This window comes from Emys orbicularis, chromosome 1 (assembly GCF_028017835.1).
Source record: "Emys orbicularis isolate rEmyOrb1 chromosome 1, rEmyOrb1.hap1, whole genome shotgun sequence".
Lineage (NCBI taxonomy): Eukaryota > Metazoa > Chordata > Testudines > Emydidae > Emys > Emys orbicularis.
This window is the reverse complement of record NC_088683.1, coordinates 244683751-244697686: the sequence shown is the minus strand read 5'-3', so window position 1 is coordinate 244697686 and position 13936 is coordinate 244683751. Positions and strand designations below refer to the sequence as shown.

General features: G+C 41.4%; 1 protein-coding gene across 7 annotated transcripts in view; it reads right to left on the bottom strand.

The window, feature by feature from the left end:
• Positions 1–6118: 6118 nt before the first annotated feature.
• The window catches only part of CYFIP1 (cytoplasmic FMR1 interacting protein 1), a 92193-nt gene continuing 84375 nt past the window's right edge, over positions 6119–13936 (bottom strand). For all 7 annotated transcript variants that reach the window (XM_065402482.1, XM_065402524.1, XM_065402507.1 and 4 more), the window contains 4 exons: positions 12823–12917; positions 10920–11158; positions 9895–10042; positions 6119–6878 (listed from right to left, as the gene is read on the bottom strand). In XM_065402482.1, coding sequence (XP_065258554.1) covers positions 6714–6878; positions 9895–10042; positions 10920–11158; positions 12823–12917 — 647 coding nt within the window. In that variant the 3' untranslated portion in view covers positions 6119–6713. The remainder of the gene's footprint in view (positions 6879–9894; positions 10043–10919; positions 11159–12822; positions 12918–13936) is intronic.

The following is a 13936-nucleotide window of genomic DNA, read 5'->3' as shown; positions in this document are numbered from 1 at the left end:
TTTCAAGACCTCCAAGGAGAGTGCGTAGTGTAGTTTTAGTGGGCAGGTGATAAAGATGAACAAACTTTGTTAGAAAAATAGTTCTAACCTCTTGGGGAAGCACCATGGACTCCTTAAAAATTCAGGGATGGCTCCAATAAGACACAAAGCTTCTGACTACAAGGAACACACATTCCCCCATCATAAGCAATATCAATACTTGATTGTGTATATTTTGTTATGAAATGTTTTTGTTTTACAAAGTTATTCCACATCTTTAACTCTGATCTGGAATGCAGCATGTCCCTGTTTCCCCTCTTTGTGGCTCTTGGCCCCTTGGAAATAACTTGCCCATCACTTAAATATTAATAGTGCTATCAAGTGGGACACTTCTGATTGTGCGGAAAACACGATCAAGTACTGCTGAATAACTCTCATTCAAAGTAGCTTAAAGGGAAACTTACAGGTTTGGTCTGTAAAGTATCTACAATTATGACAGTTGAAAAGTAGATCGTTTTGAGCCTATTACATTGCTGGAAAAAAGGTAACAATCAAATGCCTATAGTAGCTCCCTGAAAGTATGAGCATTACTGGACATGCAATAAACCAAGATAACATTTTCACCAATTGTAGCTGAGTTGAAATGTTTGACAATTAAATGTTGAATTATTTTTACATAAGGAGTATTAATAAATGGGGTACATTCAGTTAATTAAACATACCCACCAAAATGCACTTTGACCCCACCTTGGCTGGGTAGGGTTTTAGTTATTGACTGTATCCTTTTGTTTCCTACTTACAGTTTAATGTGCAGTTGAAGGCCATACTGAATCATTAACACATTGGGATGCCTGACAAGTTAACTTGCTAATATAGGCTTTTGTACATGCTTTGAATAGTGGTAATTCCTGTAAGCTTCAATTATTGTGCTAGGGTCCTTTGATAAGCTACTAAAAATGCATTTATTATAGCCTTCACCCAAGGCTATCCTTCTGCTTATCAAACACTAATGAAGCCTTACAACCCTCACTTGCTGTGACTCAAGAATGTGTACTACACTTTACAGATATTAAGTGTTTTGTTTGCAAGTCTCAGGGCATGTCTCCCCTACAAATTTACAGCAGCGAAGCTGTGCCCCTACAGGTCAGTATAGCACTTCTGGTGAAGATGCTTTAAGCCAACAGGAGAGCACTCTCCTGCTGGTGTAATAACTCCACCTCTGTGAGAGGCGGTAGCTGTCAGTAGGAGAAGCTCTCCCGCATAGCGTTGTCTACAGCAGTGCTTAGGTCAGTATAACTATGTCGCTCAGGCAGTGCGGATTAGTCACACCCCTCAGTGATGTAGTTACACCGAAGTAATTTTGTTGTTTAGACAAGGCCTCAATTCTCAACAGGGCAGAGAGGAATGAACCAAATTCTATTCTTGTAATTTGCACATAAAGCATGCAGTTAGGAACTTACCCCACCCTCTGTGAAAGGTAAATATTGTACATTCTTCTTCTGCCTTACAAATGGAAGGCTACACAGTAGCCTCCCTTTACAGATCTCATGGCCCATGTCAGTCAAGTGCTGAATTAAAGACACTAGTCCTTCCCTCCAATTGTTTTGGCTCCTTTTTTCTGGAGTTGCTTAACCTGCACCTCACTTCTTGTATCATATGCCTTTTAATGTTTTTTTCCCTTCTCTTTCCAGATCTAAAGCGCAACAAAAAATGAAGCAAAGGTGGGAAATCATAGAATAAAGGCAAGTTAAAAGGAGAGCAACGGCCGAAGGGCCATGTACTTAAGCTATGGGTGACAGAGCCTTGCTTTTTCTCTGGGTAGGTGAAACCATGAAAGGTCTCAAATGTAAGGCATGGAAAAACTACAAGAGGAATTACAAGTAACCCACCTTCATTTACTCATCTGTAACGGGACTTCTTCAAGATGAGACTGCGTATTATGGGTATTGCACTTGATGTCCCCTTTGATTCCTTCCCTCAGCATCTCTGAACAGATTGAGCGTAAGGCACAGGACATGTATGAAAATATAAAAAACACTCAGGTTTGTGTCTGATAGAATTTGTCTGTCTTCTTGGAAATTAGTCAACTCCTGCCTTTTAACAGCCTAGCAGGCTGCAGCAGGCCATCGAGAATTGGTAAGGATATCCTGCTCTTGGAGGTATCCCCAAGAATGTCAAATACAGGATGGGAGGTCTCCTTCATGGCTACTGAAGGAAAATTCAATATGGATGCTGTGTCACCCACCAGGTCATGGAACTGTAGAGTGTCCTCGGAATGGAAAGAGGCAGATGCTCATCTGGTGATAAATCAGGTTTGTAGTCTCTCTCAGCTCTTTTTGAACAAGACCATACAATCTCCTCATCTTCCTCTTCAGATAGAGTATCAGGTGCCACTGCCTGAGATGCAGATGGATCCAGTGAAACTGGGTCCAAGGATTTCTCAGCAGCCAGATTTACTACAGGTGAAACTTCCCCTCTCCATCTACAAGGATGACAACTTAAAAATTCCTGTAGCAGCACCCCATCATAGAGCCCAGGACTGCCACTCCCCAGCAACTTGGATCTGGGAACAAATCCACAGGAGCAAAAGGAGGCATGAACCAGGAGGAAATAGGTTCTCTTCCTCTTTTATCCTCCTCTAAACATGGATCCAGCCTCGGCTCTGCGCTGGACCACACAGATGAGAGCAATGGTACTGAAGGGTGGAGAGAAATAAACAGGGAGAAAACTTTTCATGGAGACTTTGGAGGACGAGGTCTAGACAGATCAGAGGAGAGGCTGATAATCTCTTGCTCTTCTCCTTTTTTCAGGTGAAGACAAACATTAGCCTCTCTCTTCCTCAAGATCCTCTATTTCTTACTCAGATCAGAAGAATGCTCAGAAGCCAAACAGTGAACATCTGCCACTAAAGTAAGGGTCCACATAAGATCTGAAGAGGGACCTAGAACCAGAGAAGAGGTTGGAGCTGAAGCCCAGGCTAGTGCAGAATCCAATGAAATACCACTGGTTCTCAAAGTTGAAGCCGAAACAGGCTTAGGTTTTGGAGCTGAGCCAGAGGGCCCATGACAGAGTTGGACGGATCCAACAAATCTGACATGTGTGATCTGGCATTCTAATAGCCTAACCCTGAAGAAGAGCTCCATATAGCCTGAAAGCTTGTGTCTCTCACCAATAGAAGATGGTCCAACAAAAGATATCGTGTCCCTCACCTTGTCACATCTAACAGTGTCGGTCTTCTCCCTTGTTGCCTTTTTTGGAACCTACACAGCTGGAGCAAACGTGGCTCTAAGTTCAAAGGCAGGTGGCTTGGCCTTTCTCCACCAACAGTGCCTTCAAAACTCTGACTGCCTGAACCACAGGATGTGGAGTAGGACCCAAGAAAGTTCCAGTTTCCTGGAACCTTTGAGGTGCTTTGACTTGCTGGAAGAAGTCACAGGAGCCAAAGCAGGTGTCTCAGGCCTTGGATCAGATGAGTGCCTGGAGCCTCATGTCCCTCTTTAAGAAGAAGCACTTACAGTCTCTTCTGCCTCTCCTGGCAAGGTCTGGGCATGAAAATCCAACAGATGGAACATGCAGGAGAGTGTTCCTTGCCCAAGTAGTTCAGGTAATGTGGTCATCCAACGCCAGGAAGACAGCCAGGCATGAAGCACACCTCTTGAATACCAGTTCCTTCAGTTCCACCATAACCCAGAACTGAGGTACCAGCTATACAACTCTCTTTATCAGTCAACTATAAACTACAGCTATCAAGACACTAAGAATGAAGCAAAGCCTAGATCTGAATGGACCAGAGCGGTTCATTTTATTTTGTCACAGCAGTTGGGAATAACTGAAGTAGTAGAGGGGGCTGTGACCCACACATAACCTCACACTCAGAATGTTCAGGGGTGCTGAGGGGAGCGGCAGGAGTGCTCTAATGGTAAGAACTGGTTGCACAAGGATCTACCACGAGGCAGTGTAATACCCAGACCTGGGACTATGCAGATCCACTTGAAGAACTTTCCCACTTATCCTCATGTTGCAGATGGGAGAAAGACATTTAGAGGTTGAGGGTAGAAGTCCCAAAAGCACACAAGTGACTTAAGAGCTTAAATTCTATTGTCAAAAGACCTGGTCCACGAACACAAAACTGTTTTGGTTCAGGATAGTTAAATTGGTACAAACCCTAGTGTAGATGCAGTTTTACCAGTTAAAAAGATGCCTTATCTTGGTATAGCTTATTCCTGTATAGTATAGGAAGGGAAATAAGCCATAAGCACTATTATTTGTATTACTGTAGCACCTAGCAGCCCTAGTCAACCCATAAGTGGGTTGTACTGTTTTAGCTGTACTACTATCGTTACAGTGCTATTGTGTGTGTGCAAACTCTTGTTACACTGAGTTTCACTGGGACTTAGGCCCTTAAAAGTTTGTCAATTTTGAAGATTGAGCTTAAGGTGCTTTTGACATTTTACTCATGCCCACACAGAGGTTTTTTTTTTTTTTTAAACCTACTAAAATCTTAGTGTGGACAAGGCAAGTTGCAGTTTTAACACAGTAGTTGGTTGAAGGAAACTAGAAGGTCCCTCCTAGGACTTACCATTGCCAGCTAACATGTATGATTCACATTTTGTCTTGGCCACAACAAGGATTTTAACACACACACAAAAAGTTTCTTAGGAAAGTCAAGGCCTACTTAAGGTGTCACAGAGCAAGTCAGAGCCAGAGCCAGAACCAGGATTAAAACTGTTCTCTGAGTAGGGGGCTACTTGAACTATAGTGCATCTCAGGCAAGTCACTTAACTTGCCAGTTTAAGTATTGGTGAAATGGAACATTGCCTCCTCTCCATCTTTGAGCGATCAGGATGGTACGGTACTTTGAAGAGCTAAAGAATTGGTTAGAAATTCCAGTAGAATTTTGAGGCGCAAAGCACAGCACCAAGGAAGAGTGAGTTAGGCTGTAGTACCAAGGTAGAGTTTTATTGCATAGAGAGGGTATGCAAAATAAGGGAACTGCTGCAGGTGAATTACCTTCCCCTGTTTCCCAAACAGTGAACTACAGCCACCATCAGAAAAGATTAAGCAAAATTGAAGTGGGACATTTATATTCTAAAGCAACAGCTCATGGGAACAGATGCACTGAAAAAAAGGGGCTAATTAAATCCAATTTAGTTATTCTGATGCAAGTTTGTGGGTAACCAGCCCTTAAACTGCCCCCATCCTCTTTTCTGCACAGAATTAAAAAAAACTAGCTTATTCTTCTCTTTCATTCTAGTTTCTGTTCCCCCAAGAAAAATTTTCTCCTACAGCTATTTAAGACTGTCTCAATGTCTTCTTAACTACTAGCCTCATCCCCCTGCCTAGCTGACTATCACTTCCACACATTTCTGGACTCATTCCTTCTGGCTCCCAGCTTTTCAAAAGAGCCAGGACTTGAGAGCAGGGGCATAGGTCATGCTGTGCAGGCAGTCCAGGGAGAGGATGCACTAGAATTTGACTTTGTCCCTTTGTTTTGCTCTCCTCCATCATTGGTTTAAAGGGTTGTATCCTCAGAAGATGTTCTTATAGCATACGAGGTAGAAAGAGCAGCTTCAATATCATTTGCAGATGTAACCTCTATCCAAGACAGATAATTAGCCATTCATGCCCACTCTAGGAACATCTTACATGCTGTTGGAAGAGTATTTGTGGAGACTGTACAATGTGACAAAGACATAACACCAGGTAAGTCCTGTATTGTTCACCAGTCAGATGGCAACAGGTCTTAAACACTTTCCAGGTGTGCCTAATCATGTTGCTTTAATTCAGATTGTAAAACTTCTTTGGCAACTGTACAAACTTTTACTAAGGCAGGGGGGTCACATAATATAATTTAAATATTCCCCCCTATAGTAATGATTATTTAATAATAAGCATGGATATAGGCTACAACAGTTCAGTGTATGGAAGGATCCCTTTCAAAAGATTATTTTAAACAGGGATTGCTTAACTTGGAAAGAAGACTTTTTGATTTTTAATAACCTCAAACTAGAAAATGAGTTCTGTATGATAAGTTTTCAAAAGGAAGAGTGAACAGACCCCCCACTGTGCTACTGCATTAAACTGATTCTTGTAAAAGTTTTGAGTGTAAACCACCTCCAAAGAATCATTGCCTAAAAAGTGAGAATTTTAATTAATGCCTTTATTTCCATAATCACTAATCACACAATGCAATTTAATTTTGCTAGGGAAAAAAATCAAACTGATTAAAAAAATTATTCACAAAGCACCAGCAGGAACCTTCTTTTTATAGAGAGTAAGCAAGCAATTAATGCTTTTCTAATACATAAACAATTACAATGAATTTTTTTTAAATGTTTCTACAAAAAAAACAAACTCGTTTTTTTAACCACCGTGACTAATATTTTGAAAGATGAGGGAAAAACAATTTGAATCAATCCAGTCTAAAATGATCACATCAGATGAGGGATATAGAGGGGTTTGTAAGACAATAAGGCTTTTTTTTTTTTCTTACATTGCAGGCTTTTTATCAAAGTATATAAAATTTTAGTCTAGAAAAATAAGTATGGCCTGTATACCATTATTGTGCTTAGAGACTGAAAATGAGAAAGCACCACCATTCAAAAGGCACAGGAAATACTGAAATACAGATTAGGGTATATTCCTTACAAGGGTTTTTCTCCTCTTAAGCTTATAGCTTAACTAGGTCCAAAAGTACTGCCACTAAAGTAAAAAGCAAGGCTGTTTCTCCACACTTAGTTGCTGGCCAGAGACTGATGGATAGGGGGCTGGAAGCAGCGCACATGTTCCACTGGTGTACCGTCTCCATCACCAGACTTCATATACTTGTCCAAAATAGTAATTATCTCATTGTTCAGGATCTGGAATTTGCGAATTCTCTCAACCATTTTCTTCAAAGGCTGCAACGTCAAAAACATACAGTCAGAAAAGAAGTTTTGACATTAAAATCAGAACCAGCCTTTGATAAAACCACTGACGGCAACTGCCTGAACCCAGCAGTCTTCTGCCAATTCAGCACCTCATGAACCAGTCTGGTTGACTCTGACGATAAGTATGAGACAAAGTTTCTTTACACCTTATATGACTGCTTCTTAGAGCAGCTAGTCCTGGAACTACAAGAGGAGAGGCAATTCTTGATTTAGTCCTATGTGGAGCACAGGATCTGGTCCAAGAGGTGAATATAGCTGAACTGCTTAGTAATAGTGACCATAATCTAATAAAATTTAACATCCCTGGGGGTCGTGGAGGGGGAGACACCACAGCAGCCTACTATGGTAGCATTTAATTTCAGAAAGGGGAACTACACAAAACTGAGGACGTTAAACGGAAATTAAAAGGTACAGTACAAAAAGTGAAATCCCTGCAAGGAAACTTTAAAGACACCATAATAGAGGCTCAAATTAAATGTATACCCCCAAATTAAAAAACAGAGGACCAAAAAAGTGCCACCATGGCTAAACAACAAAGTAAAGGAAGCAGCTAGAGGCAAAAAGGTATCCTTTAAAAAGTGGAAGTTAAATCCTATTGAGGAAAATAGAACAGAGCATAAACTCTGGCAAATGTAAAATGTAAAAATATAATTAGGAAGGCCAAAAAAGAATTTGAAGAACTGCTAGCCAAAGACTCAATGTAACAGCAAATTTTTTTTTTAAGTACATCAGAAGCCGGAAGCCTGCTAAACAACCAGTGGGGCCACTGGATGATCAAGATGCTAAAGGAGCACTCAAAGAGGATAAGGCCATTGCGGAGAAACTAAATGAATTCTTTGCATCGGTCTTCATGGCTGAGGATGTGAGGGAAATTCCCAAACCTGAGCCATTCTTTTTAGGTGACAAATCTGAGGAACTGTCCCAGATTGAGGTATCAGAGAAGTTTTGGAACAAATTGATAAATTAAAGAGTAATATGTCACCAGGACCAGATAGTATTCACCCAAGAGTTATGTAAATCAGCTTCTGTACCAGATGATTGTAGGATAACTAATGTGATGCCAATTTCAATTAAAGGCTCCACAGGTGAGCCTGACAATTACAGGCCAATAAGCCTAACTTCAGTACCGGGCAAATTGGTTGAAACTAGAGTAAAGAACAGAATTGTCACACATAGAGTCAACATGGTTTTTGTAAAGGGAAATCATGCCTCACCACTCTACTAAAATTCTTTGAGGGGGATCAACAAGCAGGTGGACAAGGGTGATCCAGTGGATATAGTGTACTTAGATTTTCAGGAAGCCTTTGACAAGATCCCTCACCAAAGGCTCTTAAGCAAATTAAGCTGTCATGGGATAAGAGGGAAGGTCCTCTCCTGGATCAGTAACTGGTTAAAGGATAGAAAACAAAGGGTAGGAATAAACGGTCAGTTTCAGAATGGAGAGAGGTAAATAGTGGTGTCTCCCAGGGGTCTGTACTGGGACCAGTGCTATTCAACATAGTCAAAAATGAGCTGGAAAAAGGGGTAAACAATGAGGTGGCGAAATTTGCTGATGATTCAAAACTATTCAAGATAGATAAGTCCACTGCAGACTGCGAAGAATTACAAAGGGATCTCACAAAACTGGGTGACTGGGCAACAAAATGGCAGATGAAATTCTATGTTGATAAATGCAAAGTAATGCACATTGGAAAACATAATCCCAACTATATATAAAACAATGGGGTCTAAATTAGCTGTTACCACACAAGAAAGAGATCTTGGAGTCAATGTGGATAGTTCTCTGAAAACATCCAAGCTGTGCAGCGACAGTCAAAAAAGCAAACAGAATGTTGGGAATCATTAAGAAAGGGATAGATAATAAGACAGAAAATATCATATTGCCTCTATATAAATCCATGGTTCGCCCACATCTTGAATACTGCGTGCAGATTGGGTTGCCCCATCTCAAAAATGATATACTGGAACTGGAAAAAGCACAGAAAAGAGACAGCTTCCATATGAGGAGAGATTAATAAGACTGGGACTTTTCAGCTTGGAAAAGAGATGACTAAGGGGGGGGGAGAATATGATAGAGGTCCATAAAATCATGACTGATGTGGAGAAATTAAATAAGGAAGTGTTATTTACTGCTCATAATAAAAACTAGGGATCACTAAATTAATAGGCAGCAGATTTCAAACAAACGGAAGTATTTCTTCACACAACGCACAGTCAACATCTGGAACTCTTTGCCAGAGGATGTTGTGAAGGCCAAGACTATAAAAGGGTTTAAAAAAGAACTAGATAAGTTCCTGGAGAATAGGTCCATCAATGGCTATTAGCCAGGATTGGCAGGGATGGTGTCCCTAGTCTCTGCCAGAAGCTTGGAATGGGCGACGGGATGTATCACTCAATGATTACTGAGTTCTGTTCATCCCCTCTGGGGCACCTGGCATTGGCCACTGTCAAAAGAAGGATACTGGGGGCTGGATGGACCAGTGGTCTGACCCAGTATGGCCACCGTCTGTAATGGAAAGAGGAAACAGTGCCAACTCTCTCAAGTCTGCCCCAATGGTGGGGTGGGGTGTGGTCTGGATAAGTTATGAATGTTTCCCAACCAGTGGTAGATGCAAAAGTCCACTTAAAATTTTGTTTTTAAAGATCTACTTTGCTTATCAGAATTCCAGAAATAGGCCTTGGACATGGGGATTAGAACTTCAGTAGGACTAGCCCTGTTCTAAAGGTACGTATGTGCATCTAGATGGCACCATCTGTTTCATTAAATGTAAGAAAACCCATGTCACAATGAAAGGTAAAGGTTGGCTCAATTAAAATCCCAACCCTAACATAGGGTGCTACTAGCAAATGCTCTACTGCATAATCTTGGGCTTTGACTCCACTTTATACAGTGATGGTTACAGATACCATGCAGCCCCATGCAAATAATTCCAGTTTTTTCATACAAGTCATTGCGATGAGTACAAACCCAATGTTTTCAACATACCACATTCTTGATGACCTCATCTTTGCCATCATGCTTTTGTACTTTCAGTAAATGGTAGCAGAAATCCAACACATCAAAGCGACGCTGCTGTCCCAAAAGCACAATGATCATACAGCCAGCCCAGTGCAGCCCATCTCCAAAGCACTGTCTGTAATAGAGTACAAAGTCTACGAAAATTGTATATTTCACCTAAACGCCTAAGAACCAGTTAGCATGAAATACTGAGTCATCCGACATTTTCTCTTCAAAGAATAGGAGTCTAAAACACTATGCGTAAGATGTTTTCCAGGCTGAGGTTTAAAACCCTGTCTTTTAGGATCATTTTCTATTAAATTAACAATATTTAGAAACTGCAAGCACTAGAAATGCTAAAAATCTTTATCCAATTTTAAGTTCTTCCAAAAATATTTGCTCCCCATTACTCTGCAGCAGTGCTACTGTCACATTAACCAATAGACCAAACTGACCGTGCCACACCATCACATTTATTTGGTCTTTGTGGATTAAGGGACGCAATGTCCTAAGACTTCCCATCAACAACTGGCCAGTGACAGGCAAATGATAGCTCAATCTTTCCTTCCGAAAACTGACAAACATAATGCTAAAAACTAAAGAACTGGAGATTGCAGGACACTAACTTCTGAATGCTCATTCCTGCTGCTAACGCACAGAAATAAGCAAGTACTGGATAAATTACTTATAAAAGTTATTTTACTTAAATTCAGCAACTGTAGTGGGGTAAGCATCACTGGTGTTGAGAGGTGTACGCTAGGATCTCTTTCTTATGGGACCTTTTATTATGTACCAACGTATTTAAAAGACATGATTTTTAAAAGATACAATTAATATCTGTTCCTGTGCTAACAGGCCCCCTCAGTCCCTTGTTTTTTGTTCTGTGCTTGCCTCACTGAGCTATCTCAGAAATATGAACACCAGCATTATGTTTTGTATCCCCACTTCTAGCTGGGAAATACAATAAAGTACTGTTGCAAACAAGTGCATAATTGGCAGCCTACGATACATACTCCACAGTAAACTCGTGTGTTCCCACAGGAATGCAGTACACAAACTGCATCGCGCTCCAGAGACGGTGAAATTCCACACATTCATCCACATGCATCACACCATTGCTGGGAAGGGGGCCACGCCAGATTGGGTCATCTAGGAAGGTCCGAATCCTGGTCAAGATGACCTCAAACATGGATAGGCCACAGCAGAGGCGTTCCTTGGTCAGCAAATCTCCTTCCCTTGCTATTGCAATTTGCTAAGATTGAGAGGAGGAAATAAAAAGTGAATGAAACAGCATTTCAGATTAGTTATGGGGGAGGTGTCGTTTCTGTTTGAAAGCCTTATATTAGTGCAGGACAAAGCTGTATTAGGGTGTCATGCTGATCTAAAAACACAGCAAAGAAAAACCCACGGCTTGCCTGTGCCAGCCAGCTTGCGGGGCTCAGGCTGCGGGGCAGTTTCATAGCTGTGTAGACTTCTGGGCTCAGGCTGGAGCCCAAGCTCTGGGACTCTCCCACCCAGAAGTCTACACAGCAGTGAAACAGCCCCGCAGCCCGAGCCTTGTGAGCCCGAGTCGGCTGGCACGGGCCAGCGGTGGGTTTTAATTTGCTGTGTGGACATACCCCAAGAGTACTGTAAGACAGTTTACCTGCGTGCCCCAATTCCAGTTCTGCACTTCGCCTTGGAGCAGATGCATTCGAGTGAATTCAGAATGGGTTGTTTAAACAAAAGTAGTATTACTAGCTGGGTCACTAGTTTTGACTTTTCTTTTTGAACCAGTGCTTTTAAGGTTTTACTACGTTCATGAATTCTCCTGGGGTCAAGGGTCAAGTGGACGATGGAAGCCAGAAAACACCAACCATGAAATATCTGGGTTAATTTTTTCACCCACTCAACGGAAGAGAAGCTTTTAAAGGCTTTCTGAGTGGAAAGGTCAGCCACTGCTGTACTGCGCCACGGTTTGCAAGGTTGTTTTTAACCGAAATGAGTCAGAAGATAAAAATTGGTGTGTTCAGTTGTCTGCTGTCCCTCCCTCACTTATTACTGACTCCCTGGCCTGCTGCTATCAGAGGCTGATGTGCTTCAAAGTGAGCATGAAGTGATCTGTACACCTGTAGTAAACTGAGATTTATAATCAATACTTGCTCTATTGTACCAGCTTGTGCCCTCCCATTGTAAGATCTCTGCAGTAGGGACCGGGTTGCTTGCTCAGCACAGCTCACCTAACTCTACCCATGGTGCTAAAAGTAGCTAAAAGCTGAACTCTATACTTGACAACATTCCCTTTTGGCCCCCCAAATCCCTATCTCTCAAGGAGAGTTTGTCAGCTGTTGAAGCAAATGGGGAATGAAACACACTCTACAAGGACACAGAGGAGAACAGCCTCTGGACAGCAAGAGTAGCTCACTGTCAAGGCATGGAGGAGGAAGAATGTTCTCTGTTGGTAATTCATTTTCCAGGAAAGCTCAGATCAAATAGAACAGTTGGTTTCCAAAAAGGTTCTGATTTTATCCAATTTGTTCACTGAATCACAAGAGAACAAATGACTTTTTTAAAAGGTCACAGAGCAAATCAGTTGCTTTTGGTGGAATTTGAACTGGGAGCCCCTTGGGTGCAAATCCTTTGCTTTACACATTATATCACAATAGTGTACATGGAAATTAACACTTTAATCCTCTCCTGAAACCTAAAATGTCACTTCTGCACTGTCCCAAACATTCAGACAATAAGCCACCTGTGCACACAAGCTGCTGACCAACTTTACTGAATCCATGGATTTACTAGAGGCCCTGTTGCGTGAACAATTTTTGTGTGAGATTTGTAATTCTGACATGGCTACTGATATTGTCAGGGTCTCCGGTTGCTTGTGCACTTATATTTCTGCATAAAATGTCTGGGGCACAAAATGTAAGACATTACCTGGGGTGTTCCTAATCTTTCAATCAGAGGAACAAGATGGAGTGGAGCATATTTTGATTCTAGTCTTTTCATTTTAGCATCAAGTCTTTCACCCTCTGAAAGAAAAAAAACCCCACATTATCCTTTAAAGTTAGGTGACTTCACTTTATAAACAATGAAAATTGCGGTACAGAAATTCATGTTTTTATTACAGTTTATTTTTGTCACAGTAGGAGTTGTGTGTGTAAATTATTCCTTTGGCAGGTAATTTAATTCAAAATGGCTTGCTTTTTCTTCAGTATGCAGTTTATTTGATGCACAGTATCCATTGACAGGTTTATTCCTTTAACAATGTTACATTATACATTCAAGTATAAAGAAACTAACTATACAGGCAAAAACTAACAGTGAAACTCATTTTGTTATTAACTAGTTTCTGCCCTCAAAATAAGGCTCTTATGCTGTCTCTAACATACTTTGACTCCCATGCATACTAAGCCAATTAATATTACCCTTATCACATGCAAAATACTTGCCTCCAGAGGATGGAGTTATAGTGAAGGTGTTTTATATAGGGAAAGGTTAAAAACAACAACCCCAAAACCCCCAAACACTCACCACTGGTGAGTAGGAAATGTTCTCTGGTGAGTGGGTGAATAAAATTTGCAATGATCTGGTTAGTCTGATGGCTGTCTACAGGGATCTGAGTAACTGCAATAAATCTGATAAGGCTCTTTCACTTTGTTATTTATGTGAATCCTATGAGCAGAGGCACAGATAGATCTGCTGCTGCTGGTAGTGGGGCAGAAGTAGGAAAAGAGTAACCCCCCCCCCAAGTGGTAGAAGGATAAAACGGGGGAACAGAAGAAGCTCACCTTCCAGCAGTCAGGAAGGGGAAAAGAGAAGACAGACTGGAAGGAACAAATCCTGCAAGGTAATTCAGCAAAGCATTTAAGCATGTGAAAAGTCTGTGGCAACCATGCATGTGGTTGTGCTTTGCTGGATCAGAAAGACAGTACTCAGCACCTTGCAGGATCCAGCCCTAAACCTCCCCATCCCCAAGTTTATTTTGCACACCTATAAGCCAAGGCTGATATGAAGACGGGACCTCATAGCAAGTCCAGCATTCTCCAAC